Raw genomic sequence first — 25519 nt, forward strand, 5'->3', positions numbered from 1 at the left:
ATCACATATCATACTTTCCCACTTTGGCATTTTTCCAGCAACTATACAGAGACATGCAATAATTGTGGACAAATTTCAGAGTTTGATTTCTGAAAGTATTTATAAAAAGCATTGTTTCGGGGAAAACAACTATTTAAATGACATTCAAATGTTTTAAAAGATTAGTCTCATAATTATCAGTTATGGAGATATCAAAAGATAATACTCCCTCCATCCCAAATTATAAGACACGTAATAAAATCTCACATATCAATAAAACTCATTAAATATACTTTACAACCTTATTTTTTAAGATAAAATTATAAATTTTTAAAAATACTCTTTATTTAATACTTTATTGATAAAAGAATATTAAAGAGAGAGAATATATGAAAAGAATAATTTTAAAAAAGTATCATTAATGAAATCTTATTTTTATTAAAGTATCTTATATTTTAAGACGCTAGCTCTTCTTTAAAAGTGTCTTATAATTTTTGATCGAGGGAGTACATAGATTGTTGTAAAATAAAACACATAAAGCAATTGAGAAATTGAAAAATATAAAATAATAGAAATATCATAAAAATAATTATATGATAATGAATTATAAATTACGTTCTAGGTCGTGAGAATATGAACTTTATGTATAAGATCGTACATTATTAATAATTATGACCTTCAAATCACAATAATTGCAGCCTTCAAGAAATTGAAGAGGACACACGATCGAGATATAAACATCTACCTGAAATGCTTTGTGTTGTTCATCACACATATATAATATATTTTATTTTTTTTAATTATAAACAAATAAAAAAGAAGGCCACGAGATAAGATATTATGTTTATGCTCATCCGCCTAAAAAGGCTGCAGCATCTATAAATATATTCCACGAAACACACAAAACATACACAAGTGATGAGATATACATCAATAAGAAATCATAGAGAGACAAGGAGAGAGAAAGAAAGAGATACCAAAAATGGAGGTAAGTCAAGTGCTTCACATGAATGGGGCGTGGGAGAAACAAGGTATGCAAACAATTCGTTAGTTCAGGTATCAATCGAGTTTGCATAAGTACCACTTTTAATTAAGTGCTTTTTTTAATATAAAAAAATTTAGGTGAATTGAGTTCCAGAAATTCATCAAGGTTAAAGCATGCATTTAGACTTTAAATACTTAGAAAGATACTTACAAATTATTTACTAATAAAGTTTTTATATTAATAGTAGAATTTGATGCCATGATCTTACGGGTTATAAATTAAATTAATCTTTATCAATTGAACCAACTTTTGTTAGTTTAAATTGTATTTAATTTTTTAACTTGAAACATTTACCCAATATTTGATACTACTGATGATTAATCTATATTCAAAACATTGTTAGGTTTAAATAGAGATAATTTTTTTCAATCTACCATATTTGAATCATCTACTCTATGTTTTGTTTAAATGGAAAGAAAAATGAATGGTGAGATGGATAGAAGATGAAAATGAATGAACAAAAAATGTTTTCTCAATTTATGTTGAAATGAATACGAGAAAACATGAAGAGGATAGTAATGACTAGCTAATTTCACAATGACAATGACAATAATATTTATATGAAAAATATTTTCATATGCAGACCACAAGCCACTCAATCCTTGGGGTTTAGAAATTAGAAAGTATATTTTCTATCCAAAATCTCTTCACGTTTAAGAAGAAAACTTTGGAAAGAAATATGAATAGGCCCTTTTCTTCTCTTTCTCCTCTACTTTTCTTTCTTTAAATATTCAAATTACCCAAATATATGAAAAATCTATGCTGTCTTCTGTTTTCAAAAATGTTTTCTTACCATATGTTGAAAATGAATGTGAGAAAAGCATGAAGAAAATAATGACTAATTTCACAATGACAATGATATCCATGTGAAAAACATTTTCACATGTGGATTCCAAGCCATTCCTCCTCTTATATGAAACACTTTTAGAATGCATATGTTCTTTTCAAAATCTCTCCGATTTTCAAAAACGAAAAATTTGAAAAACATGTATTCCCTCTTATCCTATTTGTATGAAGCCTTCTAAAAATAATTTTTAATCTAAAATATAGGATACTTTGTAATATTTAAATAATTCTTTTTAATTTAACCCTTTCTTGATTAGTGAGAAGTTATTTAATATAGTTATATCAATATTTAAAGTTAAAGTTAAGAATGGAACTATATCTTTTTCTTATGATATCAAGGGGAAAAAAATTTCTTAAGATATGTAAAATGGTTGAAAATGTCATATAATAAAGATAGGAAGAAGTACATATGTAGGCCATATGCTTCTCCTTTTCCTCTGCTTTTCTTTTCCTTCTATTTTCTCTTATTATCTAAATATGAAAAATCTATGCCTCTCCTATTTTTTCATCCCTAGCTACTTTTTTCTTTATTTCGTCGAAACTCAAACAAATAATAATACCTTTAACTCTATTTGGTGATGGGAAAAAGCAAAAGGTGCTAACATTGGCAAAGCCAATTCGAGAAGAAGCCATAAGCAACATGTACCACAGATGCAAGCTGCCATTAACAAGAAGCTTAGTGATTGCAGATTTGGGTTGCTCTTGTGGTCCAGACACATTGTTTATGGTTTCTGAAGTAATCAAAATAGTTGAGAAGATTTGCAGAGAGCAAAACCATAAATCTGCAGAATACCAAGTCTTCTTGAATGATCTTCCAGTGAATGACTTCAACAGAATCTTCAGGTCTCTTGATAGCTTCAAAGAGAAACTCAATAAAGAATTAATGGTTTCTAGGGTTGGTCCTTATTGCTTCTTAGCAGGTGTCCTTGGGTCCTTTTATGGCAGGTTGTTCCCAACAAGAAGTCTCCATTTTGTGCGTTCCTCTTATAGTCTTCAATGGCTATCTCAGGTTTACTTATCAAATTCTTTATATTAAGCATATTCTAGGCTAGTCTATTTCATTAACATAGTTTAAGACATTAAGTTATAAGACACATTCTAAACTTTATATATTTATAATTTACTAATTAATTACTAGATGTGAGATTTTTTTTTCTAATATTTCCTTTACGGCTTAATTATACTTTTTGAATTTTACACAGGTCACAAGCCTCATCAAGTCTATAATCTTTTTTTTTTAATCTCTTGCCTTTTCTTTCACTTCTTTTGCCTGTTTTTTCTTTGTTTTTTGTCCTCTTTTTATGTGTGACAGAGAGGTCAAAAAAAGTAGCTCATAGTATCATATAAGACTATTTATATCAATTATACTTGAAGACGGTTTTCAATAAAGTAACTTAAGCCACTTGATTGATATATCTTAAATTTTATATATATATACATATATATTCATAATCTACTTTCTAATTATCAAATACATGATATTTATATTTTTTTATTCTATCACCTGGTATTTTGAGAAACATGAAGTATTATCACCTCTCACTTGTCCACACTAATCCAAACCCCCTCTAGGTGGTGAGATTTCTTTCTTGAATATTACTAAATATCTTATAAGTCTTTTCAAGGGCAATTTTAATGGCCATAAAACCTTTCTTTTTTATCATACTACGCATGAAATGAATGATCTCTTTAGCAATAATAATATTATCTAAACTAAGCTGCCCTGGGACAAAACCACATTGTTTTGGAGAAATACATTCGAAAGGACATTCTTAATTTTGTTGGCTATGATCTTATTAACCGTTTTATAAATAACATTGCATAGACTAATGGGGCAGGCAAAAGTCTCTGATAGTTTCAGGGTGATCTTTCTTAGGGAGAAGAACAATGAAGGTTTTATTCACCTCTTTAACCATGCAAGGATCATTAAAATGTTTGTAACATATTGAATGACAGATGGGCCTACCGTCTTCCATTGGGAATGATAAAATAGTGCATTGATCCCATCTAGGCCAGGGGACTTCAGGAATATAGCCTGTTCAATCTCCTTTCTTGAAGCAGGAACATTAAGCCGGTCTATCTGATCATTACATAACTTAGGACAATAAATCATACAATCAGAGATAGAAGAATTTATACCTTCTTCCCTGAACAAGCTGATGTAGAACTTTGAAGCTTCTTGTTTGATTGAGGCATCATCATACATCCAATCCCTTACTAATGTTTCAATAGCATCTTGAATTCAATTCTATCATATCAATTCGAGCACTTAGAACCCAATTTTGGGATGGTTTCAAACATCATTAAGAAAATCACATACATTATATGACTGACAGAATGAGCTTATATATATATATATATATATATATAGCTAACCCCTCCATCTCCATACTTTTTTTTTTTTTTGTGAGTAACTAATAGGGAATCATAGAAGAAGAGGAAGTGGATTCATTCAACATTCCCCAGTACACACCATCCCCATTTGAAGTTGAAGAAGAAGTAATGAAAGAAGGGTCATTCGTCATCAATCGCATTGAGGTATCTTCAGTGACTTGGATTAATGCTTACAATAATAATGACTATTGGACTGAAATGGACAGTGATCAGTTCAGTACTGTGTCTGAAGCATATGTTATACAATTATCTTGAAATAAATTACGCATCATTAAGTGGGTAGCAACTAGGAAGTTTGATTTATAGTCCATGTATATGTAATAAAGGTTAATCTTTATTATCCTCAGAATACATCCCTTTTTCTATACTCAGCCTAAGTAAAGTTCAGATTCAAGTCTTATATGTTAAAAAACAAGTAAAAAAATTATAATTTTTGCCTAAAATTTTTTAAATTATTGATTTAATTTATAAAATTTTATTTGAAACGGCTCTATCCATATAATTACTAGATATTGGAATTTAAATTAATATAACTTAAAATTCAGAGTTCAAACTTAAATCCTTTTTATTTTAAATATTGGTAGATTTTTTTTTCTTTTCTTTTCTTTTCTTTTTTTTTTTGTTTTGACGAGCAAGTATTGGTAGATTTGAAGATAGCTAAACTAGATCCTTCTAGTTTTTTTTCCCAATTTTGAATTAAGTTCTTATAGATTATTTTGTTTTAATCAAGTTCTTATAGCTTGATCAATTATATCTATTAATCCCTGGAAGTTAAAATTAATAATGAGTTATTAAATTTCCCAAAACAAAAATACTTTTAGAGCCTATAGAAAATTTGATTTAATACATCGTATATATTTTATTAATTTTTCATGAAAATTCTAGATGTATATATATTATTTAGATGACAAGCAAATTATATAAATCTTGACTGATAAAAAAATCATGTTACTAATTTTGGATTTGAATTTGGTAATTGTATTTAGAGGCACTAATTTCCTATATTATCTGAATTATTGAAATTTAAATCAATAGTTTTGAATTTATACTCTATATAAGTGATAAGTTTATCTAACTTGTTGATCTAAATTTTAATAACTTAGATAGTATGAACACTTAGTGTTAGTATTAAGTACAGTTATTAACTCTAAATTCATTAATTTTAAAGTTATATAATCTTTTAGTAAAAATATAAAAATTCTTAATTTTGGTTTTTAAAAAAGAAAGATTGTGAGATTTTAGCTTTGAGGGATTAAAAAATTTAATGAATTAAACTATAAATAATTAAAAAAAATTGCAGAAACTTACTTCGAAATTGAAAGAAACTATAAGAACTGACAGATGTATATATTTTCCTTTCTGAATTTAATCTTCCGCGAAGACTAGTATTTTATTATGATAATTAAAAATATAGTATCTCGGCGAGATAACAAAAAATACGTTAGCCTATACCAAAGCTAATACTCTGGACGATGTAGTATAATATTTATTATGTGATATATTTGTCATATTAATTTTTATAAATAATTAAATAGAGTGAGTTTATAACAATCATTTTTTGGGACGAGGGTATCTCCATTTTTTTTCCTTCCATTTCTTTCCTATCACCCTTATATCAAAATTTTAACGGTTCAAATTAAAATTTTGATAAAATTATTATTTTATTTTATATAAAGATATATAGATAAATTTAAATTATTAAAATTTAATTTAAATCATTTAAAATTATAATATTTTATTTACATATTTTATATAAAATTTAAATAATAATTTTATTGAGAATTAAATCTGAATCATTAAAAAGTTTTAATTCAAAAGTGACTAAAGAGAAATGGAGACACCCTCTTGTTTTTTTTTTTTTTTGCCCAATCACATCTTCTCCTTTTACATGGTATATATATAATAAAATAATATAATTTAATATAATTTTTGTGATCTCACTAAGTCTTTACACGTCACTTCAGAGTATTCTTGAATATTGATTTACTCCATAGAAAAACATACGGAAAAATATTGATTTAGTCCACGGAAAAGTACGGTACAGTATCTAAAGAATTTAATCTTAGTTATTATGATTATAAATATATGCTAAATATTGATTTTATTCTTTTTTAATTTATATTGGTAAATCACATATTCATCAAATTAAAAATACCATTATTTAATTAGAAAATATAAATAACATCATTTAATTAATAATTACAATTTTTTATTTCAGAGTTTGCACGAATACTTTAATTCCTTTATAACAAAATCTAGATTTTTATATATATCCTCATCTCATTTTAAATATTTGAAATTCATATGCGACCTTACCTAGACTTTAATAATATTTTTTAATAATAGACTCAAATCATATTTAATCTTGACAAAACATTAGTTTATATGTGTGTGTGTGTGTATTCATCTAAATTTAAATCTTTGAAATACTTATTAGAATGTAAAATGTATGCTAAAAAATATGTTATTTTCATTACAAAAAAAAGGTGCTAAATCTTACTTATATATATATATATATATATTGATAATTTAAGCAGGCAAATATTTCTGATACATGATTTTTTTAATTGTACCTTTACATATTTGTTTTATATTATAAATTCAACAAGCTCCTAGTAGGACAATGTAGCTTGTCAATATCTTTTCACAATCTAAATGCTACAAAAGAATCAACGGGTAGGATTTGATCAAAAAGAAAATAAATGTTCCAAAATTTGGTTATGAATCTACTTACATTTTCAATGTGCTAATTTTATTTAAATATAATCTTTAACATATTTTTTTAGGAAAATTAAAGAAAAATGATAATAAAATTCAAAGGAATTTTATGTAAATAATATTTTGATTCCTCAAAATGTCATAATTCTTCTAAAGTTTCTAGACATTTTTCTATCATTAAAGAATTAATATATAAGATCAAATTGTCTTTGACTGAAATAAAAATTTCAAGCCTTAGAACAGATACTTTGAACTCATAATTCACAAGTTTTATTTTAAAATTCATAACTTTTCTTCTTAAAATTGCAAGAATTTAACAGTAATTTATAAATTTACATTTAAAATCCTGATACATTTCAAGTATTACAAATATCAATTTTCATTTACAAATTTATTCTAAGATTTACAATTTTTTTTTGAAATTTATAAGAATTCAATATTAATTCACAAGTTTGCATTTCGAATTCTGATACTCTTCAAATGTTACAAATATTAATTGCCATTCACAAGTTTATTTTAAAATTCACAATTTTTTTCTTAAATTTGCAAGAATTCAATAGCAATTCGTAAGCTCACACGTATCTATTTTGAGGCTTGGGACTTTTGTTTCAATTAAGTGTAATTCAATTTTTTATATTAATTTCTTAATGATAAAAAAGTTTTTAGGAACTTCTGGAGAATTATAATATTTTGAGGGATTAAAATATCATTTAGATAATTTAAAAAGATTTTAATTTCATTTTCCAAAAGTTAAACAAGAAGATATTTAAACTCTTATCTAAATATAGGAAAAAAGAACTTTTATTTTTTGGGTAGAGATATAACATTTTCATCACTCATGCATAATAAATAGTGGTGTTTGGGCCAACAATTGGGGCTTCGTTTCCTGTATTTTAAATGAGAAATTCGTGGGCCTCATGGGTCTTTACTTTAGTTGGTTTTTCCGTGACCCAAACGACACCGTTTATAAGAGATCCAGTCCGGATAGTGGTGTCTAGGGTTTTAGACTCATAAATAAGCTTTCTCCAACTCAAGCCTTCAACGGCAGCAACAGGCTCTCTCGAACGGCTCCTTCCTAGGGTTCTTCCTCTGCCTCTCATCTTCATCGGAAGCCGACAAAAATGGTATTCCATCTCTCCCTCATTCTGTGTTTGTCTTTGTAAGTGCTGGAATATTCGAATCATGACTGAGCAATTCCGTATGTTTAAATTAGTTTTCCTGGAGATTAATGTCTTGGAGATTGTTGATCCTAACAAGTAGGTGGTAGCTAAAATCTGACGTTGTTTCTGCTTAGATGTTTTGTGTGACATTAACCTGCAGCTTTGTCTCTTCAGTATTTGTAGGAAGATAATTTTGAGAAACAACGCAAACATTTTTTGCAAGCTTTACGGTGGATTTGAAGCTATTATTATGTTATTTTACATCTTGGGATTAGCTTGATTTTAGTCCAGACAATCCATTGGGGGTAAAATATGTTTCTGCATTAGTTTTTGTTCTTTCTGGATTGTCTTCGTTTTAATGTGTGATAGATGCATGTAGCAAGGATACTCTGCCCATTGCATAAATAGGTGTGGGAATGGGGAGGGGGGAATCTGTATCACAGGCTGAACAAACCTGTGAAACTGAAGATAGTGTGCCAGATTCAAAACATTTTCTTTTAGTTGAGTTAGGTTGCTTTTTCCCTCCAAATATTCACATCCAATATGTGAACACGTGTTAATTCTATTATCCTGCTATTTTCCCCTTTTTTTAAGAGACATTGTTATTTTCTATTATCTCTCTGTATGACATTCTTTTGCGCTTCTGCTCATTTGTTTTCTCACCTATTGTAGACCAAGAGAACCAAGAAGGCCGGTATTGTTGGGAAATATGGTATGTTAACGTTCCTCTTATTTCAGTAGTTATGAATTTTGTGGAGAGGCTTAATTTTTTAATTAGAAAGGTTAAGAAAATTCGATTATCTAAACTTCATGGTCAATGTAGCATGCTCCAGTATTCTAGCCATTGTTGATTTAAAGTTTAATGGGGACATCTTGTTCTTCTTTCTCTCATCTATTATTATTTTGAAACAATGGAAAGTACTCTGGTTAGATTATGATTGTATGAAAGTGATCTTGAAATAAGATGCATGTATTTGGAATGACAGGCATTGAATTGTAAATAAGTTGTTGATTGGATACATCCCACATCAAAGCTGGTTTTGCATGATTTATTCATCGAATCTGATTTTTTTTTTTTACCATTGATTATTCAGTGCAAAATCTTATGTCCTTGAATTTGTGCTGAAAGCTTCATCTGTCAGATCATACATGGTTTACCTTTTATTCATCGATTCTGGTTTTGCATGATTTATTCAATTTTACTATTAAATTTTATTTTTGCACATTGTGCTGAAATCTTGATCTATCAGATCAGATAGGAATCATTCAATTTAGATTGCTTGTGGCCGGTGGTGTTGTAATGATTCAATTAGTGTTATGAATTGATTGAAACATCACCATTATTTTAATAGTGATGGCCAATTCCTATTTGAAAAATAAATAATGCCAAAATGACAGAATTACATGATTCTGTGATTCCATCTTCATCATTGATTGCAATTTTGCGGCTAGATTCAACATTGAGGAGATCATGACCTCATGCAACCCGCCTGCTAGTTATAGGCTTTTTACAGAGTTTCCCTTCATTTATTCTAATTGGATTCAATTACATTGAACTCTTCTCCTTTCCTGATTTTTCAACTATATCTTGCTTGCAATGCCGTTTTTCGTTGCATTTTTCTGATGCATGCAAAGTTGCATTTTTGTTGCGTATTATTTGGGCTGTGTTTTGCATTGTTATTTGATGTTGTATGACATGACCACTCTTGGTTGATAATTCGCATTGCAATTTGACATGCATGCTCGCTGTAGTCTGCTATTTTTATTTCCTTGGCCTGATCTTTCTTTGCTCAGCACATTTATGTTGTCATGTAACTTCTTTATCTGTGAGGTTTTATTCCTTTTACTCCTAAATTTCAGGCACCCGATATGGTGCTAGTCTTAGGAAGCAAATTAAGAAGATGGAAGTGAGTCAGCACAGCAAATACTTCTGTGAGTTCTGTGGGAAGGTATTTTTCTTCCTTTTTTTTTCATCACTTTCGTTTATCAGCTATGATGACTAGCTATATGTTGTCAAGAGAACTCTATTGACTCTTCCTTATACAGTATGCTGTTAAGAGGAAGGCTGTGGGTATATGGGGCTGCAAAGATTGTGGAAAAGTGAAAGCTGGAGGTGCTTACACATTGAAGTAAGAGTCTTTAACATTTTCTTCTATTCCATTCAATTTTATTCTTGAAATTACATTGTCAGGGCTCTGACCTGCTTCGTGTTTGTTTTTTTACAGTACTGCCAGTGCAGTGACAGTCCGTAGCACCATAAGGAGGTTGAGAGAGCAGACTGAGAGTTGAAATCATAATTTGTATTTTAATTTTGTTGCTTTCAAATCCGAGCTAAGTTTTGACGCTTGTTTAATATTTCTTTTATATCCATACTTGGTTTAGATATCGAGCAAGACAAGCTCAGTTGGCTCTGGTTTATTAAAGTATATTGCCAGTTCTACTTTAGGTTCTAGTAATTTTGAACGTGTTTCCCCTTTTGGTAACTTTTTTTGGATAATGAGCAGCCCTATCTCTGATTGAAGTCATATTATTGTTTTGTTTGGTATGGTTTTAATAACTTCACACCACTGTCACCTCTGCTCTTATGAACAATGTTATTAAATTTGCAGGTTCAACCTCAGTCCTGTTAATACATTCTTTTCGTATTTCATTTCATGTTATTTTTTTATCTTTTCAAGCAAACAATAACCCAGGCCTTAAATAGAGTTCGATTTAAGAATTGTCAGCTGTCATTTATAGAAAGTAGACAGGGATTTAAGTAAAAATGTATCTAAGTGCTTAGAGTATTTGACAGTTTGAAGTTGAAGATGGCATATGCCAGCTAAAATGGCCTAAAGTTTTTGTTCCTTTGATCAACCTCAACCTAGATAACTCAAATGTGGAGGTTGATGAAAGGATTTAGGCATAGATATGATACATGAATAGGATACGATATGTATCCAATAAAATAATATTTTTACTTTTCAAAATATAGGATATGATATGTATAGGATGCCTTAGCCTTACAAACAAACAGCATTTATTTATTTGGAAATTTGTTCATTCGGCTATTCCTATTGGTGACATCTTTCAGAAGCATCACCTTGACGCATGCACAAAATGTGTTTTTGGATGCTCAGGTATGGAAACAACTCTTTTGGAAGCTGTAACTGTGTGAGAAGTGTTTGGCTTGGGGGCACTGTTAATACATTCTAGCGAAATTGCAGATGTTGGAATAGTGAATTGGTTTGTCTACTTTTTGTAAGCTTCACAGTGACGGTCTTGAATCTTGATATCCAGTTGAAAAGCATCATATTCCTTGAATTTGATTTGGCAAAAAAGGAATTTGGCTTTCCATAATAGTAAAATTTCTGAGGCTGGCCAATATATTTTGGAATTTCATCAACAAAGTCTTTTTTGGTTTTTGTTTTTTTTCTTTTTTTTTTTGTGGGTTGAAGTGTGTAAGTGGACAGATCATAATTCTTTTTTTGTGTTTGGGCATAAGTTCAGCTTCACAGCGATTCTGCCAACTCTTTTCTCAACACGACCATTTATGGTGATGCAGAGGAATTGGAATATTAGGATGAGACAGTTCAAGTATGAGGCTGTCTTCACTATCTTGTACTTATTTCATTCAATTCTGATGTTTTCACAAGTTTTCACTAAAAACAGTTCTCAAGTACGAAACACAAACTGCTCCTTCTATTTTGTATTAGAGCTTTGCTTTTATGGATAAAAAATGCTTCTAACAATAGACTTCTCCAGTTATAGTCTATCTCTCAATTTTTTTTATTAATGATAACAATTGCAAATAAAAGTCATACAGAAAAATGAAAATCAGCAGATAAAGCATTACAATTATCTAAACTTCTCCACCATCGCTTTCAATTGCTTGTGAATCCTTCCACCCAATGACTTTTGAAAAGATTTAGCAGATGATCTAAATCAGTCCATCTCTTACTTGTTACAATAATAAGCTCCATGTCTTTAACAATGGAACTGTTCCTCTTTGCCACTGATTTTAGATATTGAGCTTATTTTAAAAGGAAAATGACAGAAAAATCTATTTAAATTATATAAATGATAGATTAGTCTCACCAAATAACATAATATCTCTGAAGTTCCAAAGAATTTTTCTGTTAGAAAATAAAAAAAAAAATGACAAATTGCCCTGAAATAAAACAAAAATTTGAAACCTAAATGTAGAACCATTCTTGTGCATTCTTCCATTTGCTTTGTCTTCTTGTTCTCCTCCTCTTCTCTTCTTTTGGTCCGTTTCTTTCTCTTTCTCCTTCTCTTTCTCGTCTGTCTGATTTCTTTTGAGTTTCCGTGCATGGGTTCCTTTATTAGCTTTGCAGTATATGGGTGAGTTTCTTCTTTTCCTTAAAAATTTCTCCTTTCATATTTGATAGTTGAAGTTGATGTGGGTTAATATACATAAATGATTGAAGTTTTCATTTTCTCTTCATAATTGAAGTCTTCATTTTTTTGATTTTCTCTGTTGTATGTAGGTATGGATATTTATTCATGGATAAATGATAAATGATATATTATTTTTAGTTGTGTTGTAAATGCATAAATTAAAGTTGTAAATAATAAATACAAAGTTATAAATAGAAGAAGAATAATTGTTGTTAGATTAAACATATTAGATCTATGATTATAATGTTTAGAAAATAAACATGTTAATGAATGGCTATTTTATTATTTCAGGTTGGCATGAGTATGGTTGATATGTTGGGATGATACTAGAAGATTCAATCTTTCATATTTTTGTCAAAAAGATTGTAGCGTATTTTGATGCAAGTTGTAGATCATGTAACTGATAACAAAACATCAAATAGTTGTCACTTTTTAAAGTTTTCTTATCATTTAAATTAATGAAAGTTGTTATTTCTTGTATTAGAGTGGTAATTCATTTTGCTGATTTAGTCAATTTACAGAGGGTACTAATAAATTACATTTCCTTATTACATTACTGTAAATTTAGGGACAAAAGTTGTTAATTTAGGAACAAAAGTTGCGAATAAAAAATTATGAATTTTCAACATCTGATACATATCAAAACCTATATATTTAGAGTTTGCAAATGACTATTGAATTGTTGTGAATTTAGAAACAAAAGTTGATAATACATGACCAAAAGTTGTGAATAGAAAGTTACGAATTTTTAACACCTAATTTATATCAAAACCTGCAAATGTGAAGTTGCGAATGGCTATTGAATTGTTGTAAATTTAAAAATAAAATTATTAATATAAGAACAAAAGTTATAAATGAAAAAAATTATAAATTTTCAACACTTAATGCATATCAAGACTCGTAGATTATGACTTGTGAATAGCTATTAAATTGTTGTAAATTTAGAAACAAAATTATTAATATATGAACAAAAATTGTGAATGAAAAGTTGCGCATTTTTTAATTTGAATAAAAGGCAAACGTGTCATTTCTTATAATTTCCTAATGACATAAATATCCATTGGAACTTTGAAAAAATTATACCATTTTGTGAGATCAATATATCATTTAGATAATTCAAAAGAATTTTATTGTGACTTTTCCTATTTTAAAATCATTGAGGAATATATGTGTACATATTTTTTGTTTCTCATGAACCTTTTCCTTTCGTCTCCCATTTTGCTTTTCTTGAGACTTGCGATATGTAACTAACTTTGTTTTTAGTATTTACCAAAGAAAAATGTAGGATACGTGCATACATATTGTGTGTGTGTGTGTGTGAATCTTATCATTTTTTTAATGTTTTAAATATTAGTTTTTTCAAATCATAAAATATTTTGAAATAAATTTTAAAAATTACAAGCTAATTTATAATCCAAAATGAAAATACTTGAAAGTGAGTGGAAACATGTATCAGTCAATAAATAAAAATATTTTTTTTTGAAAATATAAGAAATCTATTTTTTTAAAAAAATAATTTTTAATTTTAAAGGAAAATAAAAAATATAGCGATAAAAATTTTGGGGGAATGACAAATAAGGATCTCCTAAGAGGGTTAATGCCAAATTAAGAGTTTCATAAGAAAATTAAAGCCAAATTAAGATTTTTTTTTTAAGATTTTAGTACTAAACTTGAAAGGAGTATTGAATTTGAGATTTTTTTTTTTAGAGAATTTGAAACTTTAATTGTGAAGAGATCCTAACTTAGCATTTTTTTTTTGCAAGGTGGTTATCATCTCCTCTAACTTTAGTACTGATTTTTTTTTTTCTTCAAATTTTCAATTTGAAGGAAATAATAGCGTAAAAGAAAATGAATGAGAATCATTATCTCCTTAGAAACGTGAAGATTGGAATAGCTGAAATTTTAAATAATTAAAGTATATATAAAATTTAAAAATTTAAAGAAATATAATTAAACATATTGTTCATATTTATTTCTCAATCATGCTTTCAATATGATTGTTTCAAATAAAAGGATGGCTATGGGCAATAAAAAAATAGATTTGGATTTACATCAAATCTAAATTATAGATTTTTATGTATCTAACTAAGGGATTGGTTCAAATTCAAGTCCCCATTAATCTAAGTAATTATATTAGGAAAAATTAGTCATTTGACATTTCTAATTTTGACTTAGTTAAAGCTCATTTTGTTTAATGCTTATTTGGGTGCATTCATTTGGTTTAACTGTTTAAAATATTAATATATACATTTTAGAAAATAGAGTTATTTTTTGAAACTTAGCAACGATTGTTTTAATTTTCAAAAAATGTTAAGGATGGATTTCAACTAGACCAAAACCATAAGAAATAAGTTGCATCGAATTAGGTATATAGTTATAAGTTAAAATTATAAGAATGAAATGATTAAGAGCTTGTTCAGTTTTGTTCCTCTTTTTTTTTTTGAAGACTACTTTGTAAATAAATTTTTTTAACAAATTATTTTTCAAAAAAAAAAAAGTTTGATTAGGTTAATTGAAAACAACTTTAGAGTTAACAAATTGGGCCTCTAGTGATAGATGTCAATATTGCAGAATGGCCATAATTAAAAATAATTTATAATAATAAAATATAATGTGCTTTAAAAACAAAAACAGATCTACAATATTTTTATTTTTTTATATCTAAAATATTTTTTAAAAGAAATAAAATAAGAATAATTTGAAAACATTCAAATCCCAATCACTTACCTAAATAAGTTTTTTTAAAAATATAAATCAAACATGCCATAATTTTTCCATTAGTTTGATTCTATGTGTATTTTTAATTCCAACCATGAAGTTTTAAACTTTTGATTTTATCACTCGAAATTTATGAGAAACCTGGGGACTAGGGTAATTATCACTTCCTAGTTTCTACCATTATTAATCTGAAACTCCACTGTATGTGACGTGTTTCACACAATAGTAGTCTCATGGATATCTTGAAAATACCTTTGATATATTTATTTAGTGTGGTTGTATATTTTAAAACTCAAACTTAAAATTTTAAAATAAGATGATTCAACTTTCTTAATCAATCGAACCATACACTATTGTTTAAAATTTGTGTGTGTTTAAATTAAAAAATTACAATTAAGGTTAGAATTAATAGAGGTTAGGGAAAAAAATATAATGAATGCAACATGATTTATGTTTGAATACTTTTTTTTTTCAAAAGTCAGTTAGATAAATTAAAATTTATTTAACTGATTTAAGTCAAAAGCCAGTTAAGATGTTTAATGATAAAAATAAACATAAATTTGCTTGTATGTATTTTTGTGACTAATTTAATATTTTAAAAAATTAAATTTAAAAGTTAAAATAACAATTTTTTGAAAAAAGTAGATTACAAATATCAAGTACATTGATAATATATTTATTTTAATAAGATTGCTAATTATGATATTAGAAAAAATATATTAGAATAGCAATTTTTTTAATAAGGTTGCTAATTATGATGTTAGAATAAATATATTATTCATTACCATCACTTAAATGCTTTTGAAAATGAGATAAAAATGTTTCTTTAGGGTAGTTATCAAATGAATAAACATTTATTTTAACTCCATAATCAGTAATCTTGCATTATTAAATCAAACAAATAATTAAGTAGATGAATATGATCGAATATGAAAGCAAATATTGAGTATGAAAGGATTCAAATCCACCCATCACCGTTTACATGAAGGACAAGTGTCAAAGGTGATATTATACATATGTGTGTGTATTAAAGAGAGGAGGGGGGGGCGTGGGGAAGGAAACTCAACGCGCTTTAACTTCAAAAGCTAGGAATTTTAGCTTCATCTTAAATGAACTTTTGAGGTCAAAAGCTCTTCAAAATTTTTTTTACTATCCAAACATATCTAGATCATTTTAAATGAGCATTTCACATTTAAACTGAGGTTGGGAACACCCAAACCTCAATTGAGAAGTTCTCCAAACACCCACTAAACTTTAAAGTCAACAAGTCCCAACTAAGTTTTCTGTGCGAGTTTTGGCTAATACATACATACATACATATATATGTATTATGTATATGTATTGCGAGTCTAAATCTAAAGGTCTCCTGGCAATTTATTCCATATGAAGGGGAAAAAAAATCAATTTAAAACCTTAAAGGGAGCAAATGCAAAATCATTTTAAACCAGCAGCTGTTATATCATGCTTTTGTGAATTGACCCACTAAAGATTGTTGTGCTGTGATTACGTGTTAGTTCTGAAATCCAAGTGTAAAGATTGAAATTAACCAATGACTGCTAAACTCTAGAAGCTGTCAAATTCAAATGAAATAAAGGATCATGGACGACGTGTAAAATATGCAAATTGTTGGGTCTTTAGACGTAAATACTAAAACTCTTATAGTTTTCAGCAGGCGGTCCTTATCTATACTAGAATCATGGTCTGGCCATTGGTCCCACGCAAGTCGCAAAACATGCATTTTCAAAATGTTGATTGTAACCATGTCCCAAAATCTTAAAGTTTTTTACCTGAATATCTTGAATGACCACCCACCATAGTCAATCTTTCTTTGAAAAAAAAAAAAAAAAAATCCTCCACGCATTCCTCCAGCAATAAATTCTTCCTTCATATATAAGGCACTTCCAATTATTTTACCTTTTTTTTTTTTTGGTTTTTTTCTGTTAGAGCTTGCAGTTAACTTATTAAATGTCTTAAATAGGGAAAAAAATTCAGCTTTACCTCTATTAAAAATAGAAAGAGATATAAAGTTCTCTCCTCCATCCCAAATTATAAGACACTTTTAGACAAAATCTCATATATTGATAAACTTCTTTACAATACGCTTAACAACCTTATTATTTCAAAATAAAATATAAATTTTTAAAAATACCCATCATTTATACATTGAAAAAAGAAGGACAGAAATTAATTATAAAGAGAAAAAGGATACAACAACAATGACAAGCTTTATCCCCTAGGTGGAGTTGGCTACATAGATTATATAACGCTATTATATTCTATCATTTATTAAATTTTTAGAAATATTATTAATTAAAAGTTCTTGTTCAACAACCTTTAAAGTGTTCTCTTCAGTTTCTTCTACCCTTTTTGATAAGGTTCAAAGTCATCTGTTCTACTTTCCTTATAGGTGCCTCCCGTAATCTTCTTTTACATGTTCAAGCACCACCTTAAATAATTTTCTATCATTTTTTTTCAATAGATGTCCACTCACTTTTTTTTGTATTCGCTTATTTTAAATTTTGTCATTTAAAATTTTATCTTTACGCATACATCCACACATCCATCTCAACATTTTGATCTATACTACTTCAATTTTATGCTCTTGCTGTCTCATCAAAACCTAATATTTACCATATAAAATGTTGGTCTTATAACAGTTCAATAAAACTTTTCTTTAAACTTAAAGAAAAAAAATATCCTATATTAAAATTAATACATTTAATAAAATCTTAATTTATTCAAAATATTTTATATTTTGGAACAAAAAAAAGACCCCTTAAAAATGTCCTATAATTTAGAATGAAGGGAGTATAATGTATATGATGAGTCTTAAAAAAATTTCAATAGAAATAAAATTAAAAAATGATAATAAATAAGCCTCCATATGTCTTATATAAAGATTAAAGGCTTTTTCTAGAAAGTGACTTGAGTATTTCAATGAAACTAGGAGCCAGGCTTCCACTAAGGTTTCTATTTTTTTTTGTTTTTTGGTTTTGTCCTTTCCAAATACACACAAAAGAAGTTTATTTTATGTGTATTTGGGTGTAAAAGGAGCATTAGGTAATGTTTGATACGCAAAAAGGGGGAAAAAAAAGACAAATGTACCTTAAAAAAGATGGGATAAATGCATTTCCCATTCTAGAAAATACTTTTCTTGAATTAGACTCGGAGACAATCTCAATCCAGATGTTTCTAATGCTAAACTTCACTTGTCAATGAAGAACTTCAAGGGTGAAGCATCATTGCCTCAATCGTAGAACTAGCGGAAACAAACAAATTGGGAAAATGGGGACTTTATTGAGACGTTTTTCTCCTATTATTACAAGCACACCATCATTACAACAGAAGCTACGTAAATATTTCACCGGTTTACCAGAACTTACATCTACATTAATATACAAAAATGAAGTAAACATGGTAAAGGAAATAAAAGAGAGAGAGAGAGAGAGAGAGAGAGAGAGAGAGAGATAGATTTTAATCAAACGGTCATGATCATCAGCCTCCCTCTCTATACATGCAAGTAATCAGATTTCAAGGAAAGCAAAATGCCAATGAGATTATGAGAGTGCAGTAAAACTAGAGTAGTCAGCCAGCCACCATCCTCTCCCATAATCTCAAGCCTCTTTGACTAATACCGAAGCAGCAGGAATTAACAGTCTCACCTGACAGGAATTTGGAGGCTCTCATTGTCAGCGTTATGCTGCATTTGGTTTTGCACAGCCTTAACAGCAGCTACTCTGGCGGCATTGGCCGCTCGATTAGCTGCTGCGACAGCTCTGTTCACTCTTTCATCTACTTTGGCCACATCGTAGGCCTTTTCCGCTGCTCGTCGAGCCTCCTGTTTGTTCAACAGAACGACAATATCAGCTGTGAAAGCAATAATGACTGATATTAACGAGCAAAAGTTCATTACTCTCTCTCTCTCTCTCTCTAGCTATATATATATATATATGCCAATCTATAAATCATCAATGTATGATAAAATTTTTAGCAAGCTATACTATTATAGCACCATTCATAAGCCATGAATGATGCCACTCATTCTTTTTGAATTAGAGGAACAGGCACTAACAGCCTGAAAATTACAGGCGAGATTGAACCCAACCTCCCACTTATAGGAAACTTACATGCCACTAAGCTACAGTATCAGAGTAAAAGGACCTCCCATTCATTCTACAGAAGTAAAATCACCCAGACTATTCATGATTCAATCTATAGAATTATCCCACCATATTCACAGAATCACAGTAGCCAGCAACCAAATCACTCAGACTGATAAATGTGGGCCATGTAGACAAGAAAGAAATGATTCTAAATCATTTTTTTTTTATTTAATTGTAACTGACTAAGGAACATTTAGCAATTAAGTAAAATGAAAACAAATTATTAACAAACTATGACCTGCACTGCATTGAGCACTTTGGAATGATTTACACCAACAGGAGATACGGGATAGTTGGGGTTTTGTGTACTTGGAACGTCAAGAACTCCATTTTGCCAGTAACCAGATTGGCTTTCTCCATTTCTAAATGTATACATTCCAAGTCCTTGCCTCCTACCCTCATGCCAGGCTCCTTCATACCGATGCCCATTTGCAAAACGATATACCCCAAATCCATGCATCTTGTCAGCAAAGTATTCACCAGCATATGTGTCCCCATTTCTAACCCAAGAAAAAAAAAACGAATAAATTCCAACCGAATATTAGATAGATATAGATATATGATTCAATTAAAAAACAAAGCACTTGTGCATTACTTAAAAGAGAAGCAATCACGAATATATGAGAAATCAGAATGAGATATTCATGTGGGCACAAATATTCAATTAAATGCATGTACAGGATCCAACTCACTCATACTGACTAAAAGGAGTGAGTTGCACTCTTTTTACCAGAAAAGAGCAATTGATATCTGTGTAGTATCTAACAAAGTAAAAGATTTGCTCATTTTGTATTCTGCATACTAACGATTTCAATAGAGGTAGACTATGAGAAAAAAAATCATCAACGCTTAACATATTGCAAAAAGACAGAAAATCCATCTAATGGTGGAGTAAAAGGCTGAAAAATTGTCTATCATAGATATCATAATCTCAAATATAACAAGCCCACAGGATAGTTGAGTCATTTCAATTAGAACTTGCACAGTTATGGAAATCCTTTCAATTTAGGTCAGCTGCATAAGAGTTATACAGAAGTTACATTCAAGCTTTGGGTTATATGCAATGACCTTTGAAACTGAACTAGAACGATGCATAACAAAATGTGCTAGAGAAAATCTTTTTCAAATTCACCAGCCCTGAAATCTTTCCGCATCCAAAATTAAACCTTTAATCAAGTGCAGTGCCAACCTTAGCTATCACTTAAGAACAGAATATTATCAACAAGTATGGATAACAAGGATGGGAATAATAGAAATGTAATACCAGTGAAGAAATTATTTGATGTGCTACTGAGAAGCATAATTATAGGGAAATAGAATAGCCTTGCCTTTCCTCAATTTCTGCTTTTCTCCATTTCCTCTAAAAGTTGGCCAACAAAACAGTCATGACATCAATAGCAGCTGACCTGCTTTATTTTCCTCCATCATTCTTTTCATCTCTCTCTCTAGATCTTAATATTCATCTATGTCCCTTCCCCAATTGGGAACTCTCACCAAACCAACCCCCTTTTTTTCTTCCCTTATGGTCATCATTGAGTAAAAAAAAAAAAAATGAATTTGTTTCATCCAACATACTGTTTCAGTGTGCCACAATATAATTCCCCCTTGCTGACCATTCTCCAGGCTAACGATGAAATTTCTTGTAAGACAGCATTGCCTTCTTCCAGTTTATCAAACATTCTGCTGAAGCTTTATAAATTTCATATCCAAGTTCATTCATCCATAAAGGATATGTTTTGGACTGAATTGCTTGCAGGGTTTCATTGTTAGCCTAGATATAAGGATTACCAGATGTTAGATTAAAGATTCAATTGAATTGCTTTTCCCTAATGGCAATATATATTTATTTTCACTATAAATATTTATTGGTTGCATATCACAGTATCCACCTTTCTTCCTCATACATCAATATTTCAAATACCCAAAGGAAGTATCAATACCAAGCTACTTTTATTGATTATTTGCATTCCTTTATTCAGTTCTCCACCAGCCAACGCAATATTTTTGCTAGATAGGATCCTAGTGTTCACCATCTCCTTCCCTTTTGAAGTACCTGGGCTATATCTTTTCATCTTCCTGTCCTCCAGGTGAGAATGGTTGCTGAGTCTACAAAAGGCAAAAAAAAAAAAAAAATCTGCCATGTCTTTGGTGATGACTGATTATTTAATCCAACCAGTTTCCCAAAAGGCCATCCGTTGTACTTGAGGAGGGAGGAGAGAAAGAAAACAAAAGACTGAAGGATAGAAGGTGAGAACGAATTAGACGGAGAGGGGAAAAAACTTGTGGACTTATGATTGAGGAAAGAAGAGAGAAGAAGATAGATGAGAGAGAGAGAGAGATATTAAAAGTCAAGTGAAGACACTGCTAGGGTCAAAGTTTGTTTATACACCATATAAGCTCCGCTACTCAACTCTAAAACTATTTGTTGAGTTGATGATGGAGCTGGTGATTCTGAAATTGTCAATTCCCAAGACCTATGTAGACAATCTAGGAAGGAAAGTGATTTAGAGAAGACAACACTAGCAGCAAAGAGATTTATCCCGTGGTTTATAACTGAAAGATTAAAATGGCAAAAGACAAGTCAGGTTAGGTGTGGCCAAAGGCCAGAGGTATGACTAGTGTTGGTAGGAGTAATGACTAGTTTTTGGCTGTTCAAATCTTTCCTCTGTCCAGAGGGTGGGGCATGGAGTCTTTTAGAAATATAGTGAGGATTGGGAGAGTTCTAGCCTCTTGAATGCTAGAAGCATTGCCTTGTATGTGTGTATTTTGTTCTGTTCTTATATCTCTTTCACTATTGTGTGTTTGTAACCTCTGTATTAGGATTTATGAGGGATAGGGGATTGGCTTCAATCATTATTTCCTTTGTAATCTGACTCAGTTAGTCAATAAGAGTATTATCCATCACAAGTTATTTCCATTATCTTCCTGTCTATTTTGGGTTTTCATCCGCTAATTGCTCATTAGAGTGAAGGCTCTATCAATTGACAATTTAGATTAAAAATGAAACTATTTGAAAGTTAAGGGACCAATTTGAAACAAAAAAAAATGGTAAGAAACCAAATTAAAACAAATAATTAACTGAAAGGACTAAAATATCAATTAAGCCTACAACACTTTGTTCATCTCTTCACTTATATTCTCACGCAGCAGTGTCCCGTTGATTAATTTATTGATCCCAGTAATGCAAAGTGAGAATAAATAGTGGAATAACAACCCCTTTACATATATTGTACCCTATCCTTGACCAATGCTACAACATTGTTCCTTCCATTTGATTCCAGTTCTACTTAACCCAATATGTTCCCAAACAATATTTTTCTTCTCAGCTTCTACCTATCTTGACAAGTTCTGAGCCGATTATCTACAAGTACCTTTCTTCTATGATTCAGACACGCTTGTTACTTGCGGATTCAAAATGTGGGATAATCATGTACTTCGCATAAGCAAAGATTCTGAACCAATCATGCGCTTATGCCCACTTGTTTTATGTAAAAAAACAGGATTCACACATTTATTGTAACTTGGAAGACAATTAAGATATGATGCAATAGACATGTCTTTCTGTAAATTAGCTTAGCAGTTCTAGGCTTTACAAAAAAAGCCACAACCTCTTCATTTCTTCATTCTTTGTCATCTTTCAAAAGAAACAGCAGCAATTATACTGTGACCAAGCTAAATATAGCAGAATGAAACCAAATTCTAACAGTTTATAAGAACTCTACATATCATAATTAGAAATCCATGTAATCCCTTGCTTAAAGTTTACCTGAAATGGTAGTGGCCAAGCCCATGCTTCACGCCCCATTTGAATTCCCCCACATATCGACTGCCATCCTCGCAAGTGTGAACTCCACAGCCATGACTCTGTCCACTGGACCACTCCCCAGCATAGACGTCCCCTGTATAAAACCTGTACACTCCAAAACCTTGTCTAAGGCCTTGCCTATACTGCCCACGATAGCGACTACCCCTGGCCCACGTTTCTACTCCATATCCATCATACTGGCCATCAACCCAATCCCCCTCATACCTCCCACTCATATTATAGTAATACACCCCACTTCCAGAACACTTCCCCTTGTGAAACTCCCCTTCATAGACGTCGCCGTTGCTGTAGACCTGAACCCAACATCCCGAATTCACTATTTTCTCCGATTTTTGACGCGACCCAATCGTCCAAAACACAGGCAACGACGACCTAGATTTGGCGGAAGACGATTTCAACTTAATTGGGAACGAGCGCGAAAGAAACAGCCGAATTGATGGCAGACGAGGAAGAGCAAGATTGAGCGAGAACAAGAGCGCGCAGGAGAACGCAAACGCAGAAAGGAAATCGAGAATGAAGGAATGACTAGGGTGAGAGAGAAGGAAGTAAAAGAACGGAAGAGACAACAACAAGACAACACGGAAATGAACTCGCAGGCGGCGAACGTGCTTAAGGCGGCGGATGAGTCGAAACGCGCGCTTCGTGCGGCGATTGAGATAGAAACTAACGACGATTTGGGGGACTTGAATTCAGGGTTTGCGGCGGTGGGGAATCGGTACAGGGTAGGAGATTTTGAAAGAGACGACGAGGCCTGGGTCAACAGAGGTCTTTTGTAGGGTGCAGTAGAAGATTGAATTTGAGGATTCTCGTTGAGGAATTGAGCGAAAAGTTGGTGGGGTTGATGATGGTATTTCTGGTGAACCAAAGAAGGATTGAAATCGAAAGAAATGCCGATGCTTTCTTTACCGATCTGAACTTCAGATTTCTTCTGATGCATTACATCACAAAAGGATCGAATTCGCTGCCTCTGTGAATCCAAATTGCTAGCTTTCTGTCTCAAGCTTGAACGAAGTCGTGTTTCTTGATGTATGGTAGGAATAGCGAGTGTGTGTCGGGAAATCAATGGAGTGTGCGTGCGAGAAGTTCATGGGAAGCAAATCAATTTACGAAAGAGAAGAAAGAGGCCAAGTTGAAGGAAGAGAAGCGAGCCAGAATGGGAGATAGAGAAAGCGTCAAAGCGAAACCGGCTCTCGCGAGGGATTAAAGAATTTGCAATTTGAAATTATTGAAACTAAATACCTCTTGACGTTAACTACAAAGTGCCTTGACTATGAAGAAAATTTATTAACTATTAAATTGATAAAAATTTGATTCATAATACATGAAATTAAATACCGTGCTCGATTCAACAATATTTTTTAAATATAATAAAATATTAATAAATTAACTTACCTAGACTAGATTTAAAAATATTGCGATTATTAGGATCGAATCATAAATTTATAAGTATAATAATGAAACTAAAAATCAAGTAAAAATATAGGAACTGACTTCTTTAAAATAAAAAAAAAACATATTATAAAGAGATAAAAATATAGTAATAAAATAATGGAAATTATTTCTTCTCTTTTATTGTTGTTTTTTTTACTCCTTATGTGATAACGCCTTCTTCATGTCAAAATAGAGGGCCCAGACTCCATTATTATTATAATTTTTGAAGAGATAGACTTCGTCACTCTATTTTTTTTTTTTTTTAAGCCTCCCTCAGCCTCCATTAATTTTTTATTACTACAGCATATTTAATTTTAAATTTATCCTAACTGTTGGCAAGCCGTCCATTGCTTATGTGCCGAGTGTCGTTGACATAAACAACATATAGTATTTGATAAATCAGAAGAAATACTTGTTTTCAAGGGCGCAGCCAGAAAAATATTTTAAGGGGAGCACGATGATAAAGCATACTCCCCCTCTTTTCATTTATAGAAAAATTATTACTTTTAATTTTTGTTTTTGTATAAATAAAATTATATTTTTTAATAAGTATTTATTACAAACATTCTAAACTTTTTTTATAATTCTATCATTTATAATTATAAGAGACAATTAATAAAGACTTAATTAACACAATTAATAAAAGATATTATTGTCTAATTCTTTTATTTATAGTTAATTGATTTCCTTAAGCTATGTAATAAAGTTTTTTTATCATATAAATAGAAATTGAGGGAGTATATGATAGTTAAAATAAAATCAAATATATATATATATATATCATTGATATGGCATAAATATTTTAACATACATATTTATATTTAATTTTTAAATATAT

The 25519-nt window shown here is 30.3% G+C and overlaps 2 protein-coding genes and 1 pseudogene across 2 annotated transcripts; 2 read left to right on the forward strand and 1 right to left on the reverse strand.

The window, feature by feature from the left end:
• Positions 1–907: 907 nt before the first annotated feature.
• On the forward strand, positions 908–4608 carry LOC129287752 (salicylate carboxymethyltransferase-like). The gene is made up of 2 exons (XM_054923977.1): positions 908–1010; positions 4292–4608. Exons 1-2 carry the CDS (start codon positions 990–992, stop codon positions 4517–4519), a joined length of 249 nt encoding a protein of 82 aa, XP_054779952.1. The 5' UTR covers positions 908–989; the 3' UTR covers positions 4520–4608.
• Positions 4609–7986: 3378 nt separating this feature from the next.
• On the forward strand, positions 7987–10667 carry LOC129287750 (60S ribosomal protein L37a). The gene is made up of 5 exons (XM_054923976.1): positions 7987–8106; positions 8815–8854; positions 10003–10091; positions 10189–10271; positions 10368–10667. Exons 1-5 carry the CDS (start codon positions 8104–8106, stop codon positions 10429–10431), a joined length of 279 nt encoding a protein of 92 aa, XP_054779951.1. The 5' UTR covers positions 7987–8103; the 3' UTR covers positions 10432–10667.
• Positions 10668–18538: 7871 nt separating this feature from the next.
• On the reverse strand, positions 18539–24455 carry LOC129288562 (uncharacterized; annotated as a pseudogene).
• Positions 24456–25519: the final 1064 nt, after the last annotated feature.

Source organism: Prosopis cineraria, unplaced genomic scaffold, assembly GCF_029017545.1.
Source record: "Prosopis cineraria cultivar Desert tree isolate PC_DT_omini unplaced genomic scaffold, ASM2901754v1 PC12, whole genome shotgun sequence".
In the NCBI taxonomy this organism is placed as follows: Eukaryota; Viridiplantae; Streptophyta; class Magnoliopsida; order Fabales; family Fabaceae; genus Prosopis; species Prosopis cineraria.

Bases quoted from the DNA above. Each gene is read 5' to 3' on its own strand.
- LOC129287752 (XM_054923977.1), top strand. From the start codon at position 990: ATGGGGCGTGGGAGAAACAAG. The intron at 1,011-4,291 runs GTATGCAAACAA...AGTAACTAATAG, and splicing joins TGGGGCGTGGGAGAAACAAG to GGAATCATAGAAGAAGAGGA.
- LOC129287750 (XM_054923976.1), top strand. The intron at 8,855-10,002 runs GTATGTTAACGT...CCTAAATTTCAG, and splicing joins CGGTATTGTTGGGAAATATG to GCACCCGATATGGTGCTAGT. The intron at 10,272-10,367 runs GTAAGAGTCTTT...GTTTTTTTACAG, and splicing joins GGAGGTGCTTACACATTGAA to TACTGCCAGTGCAGTGACAG.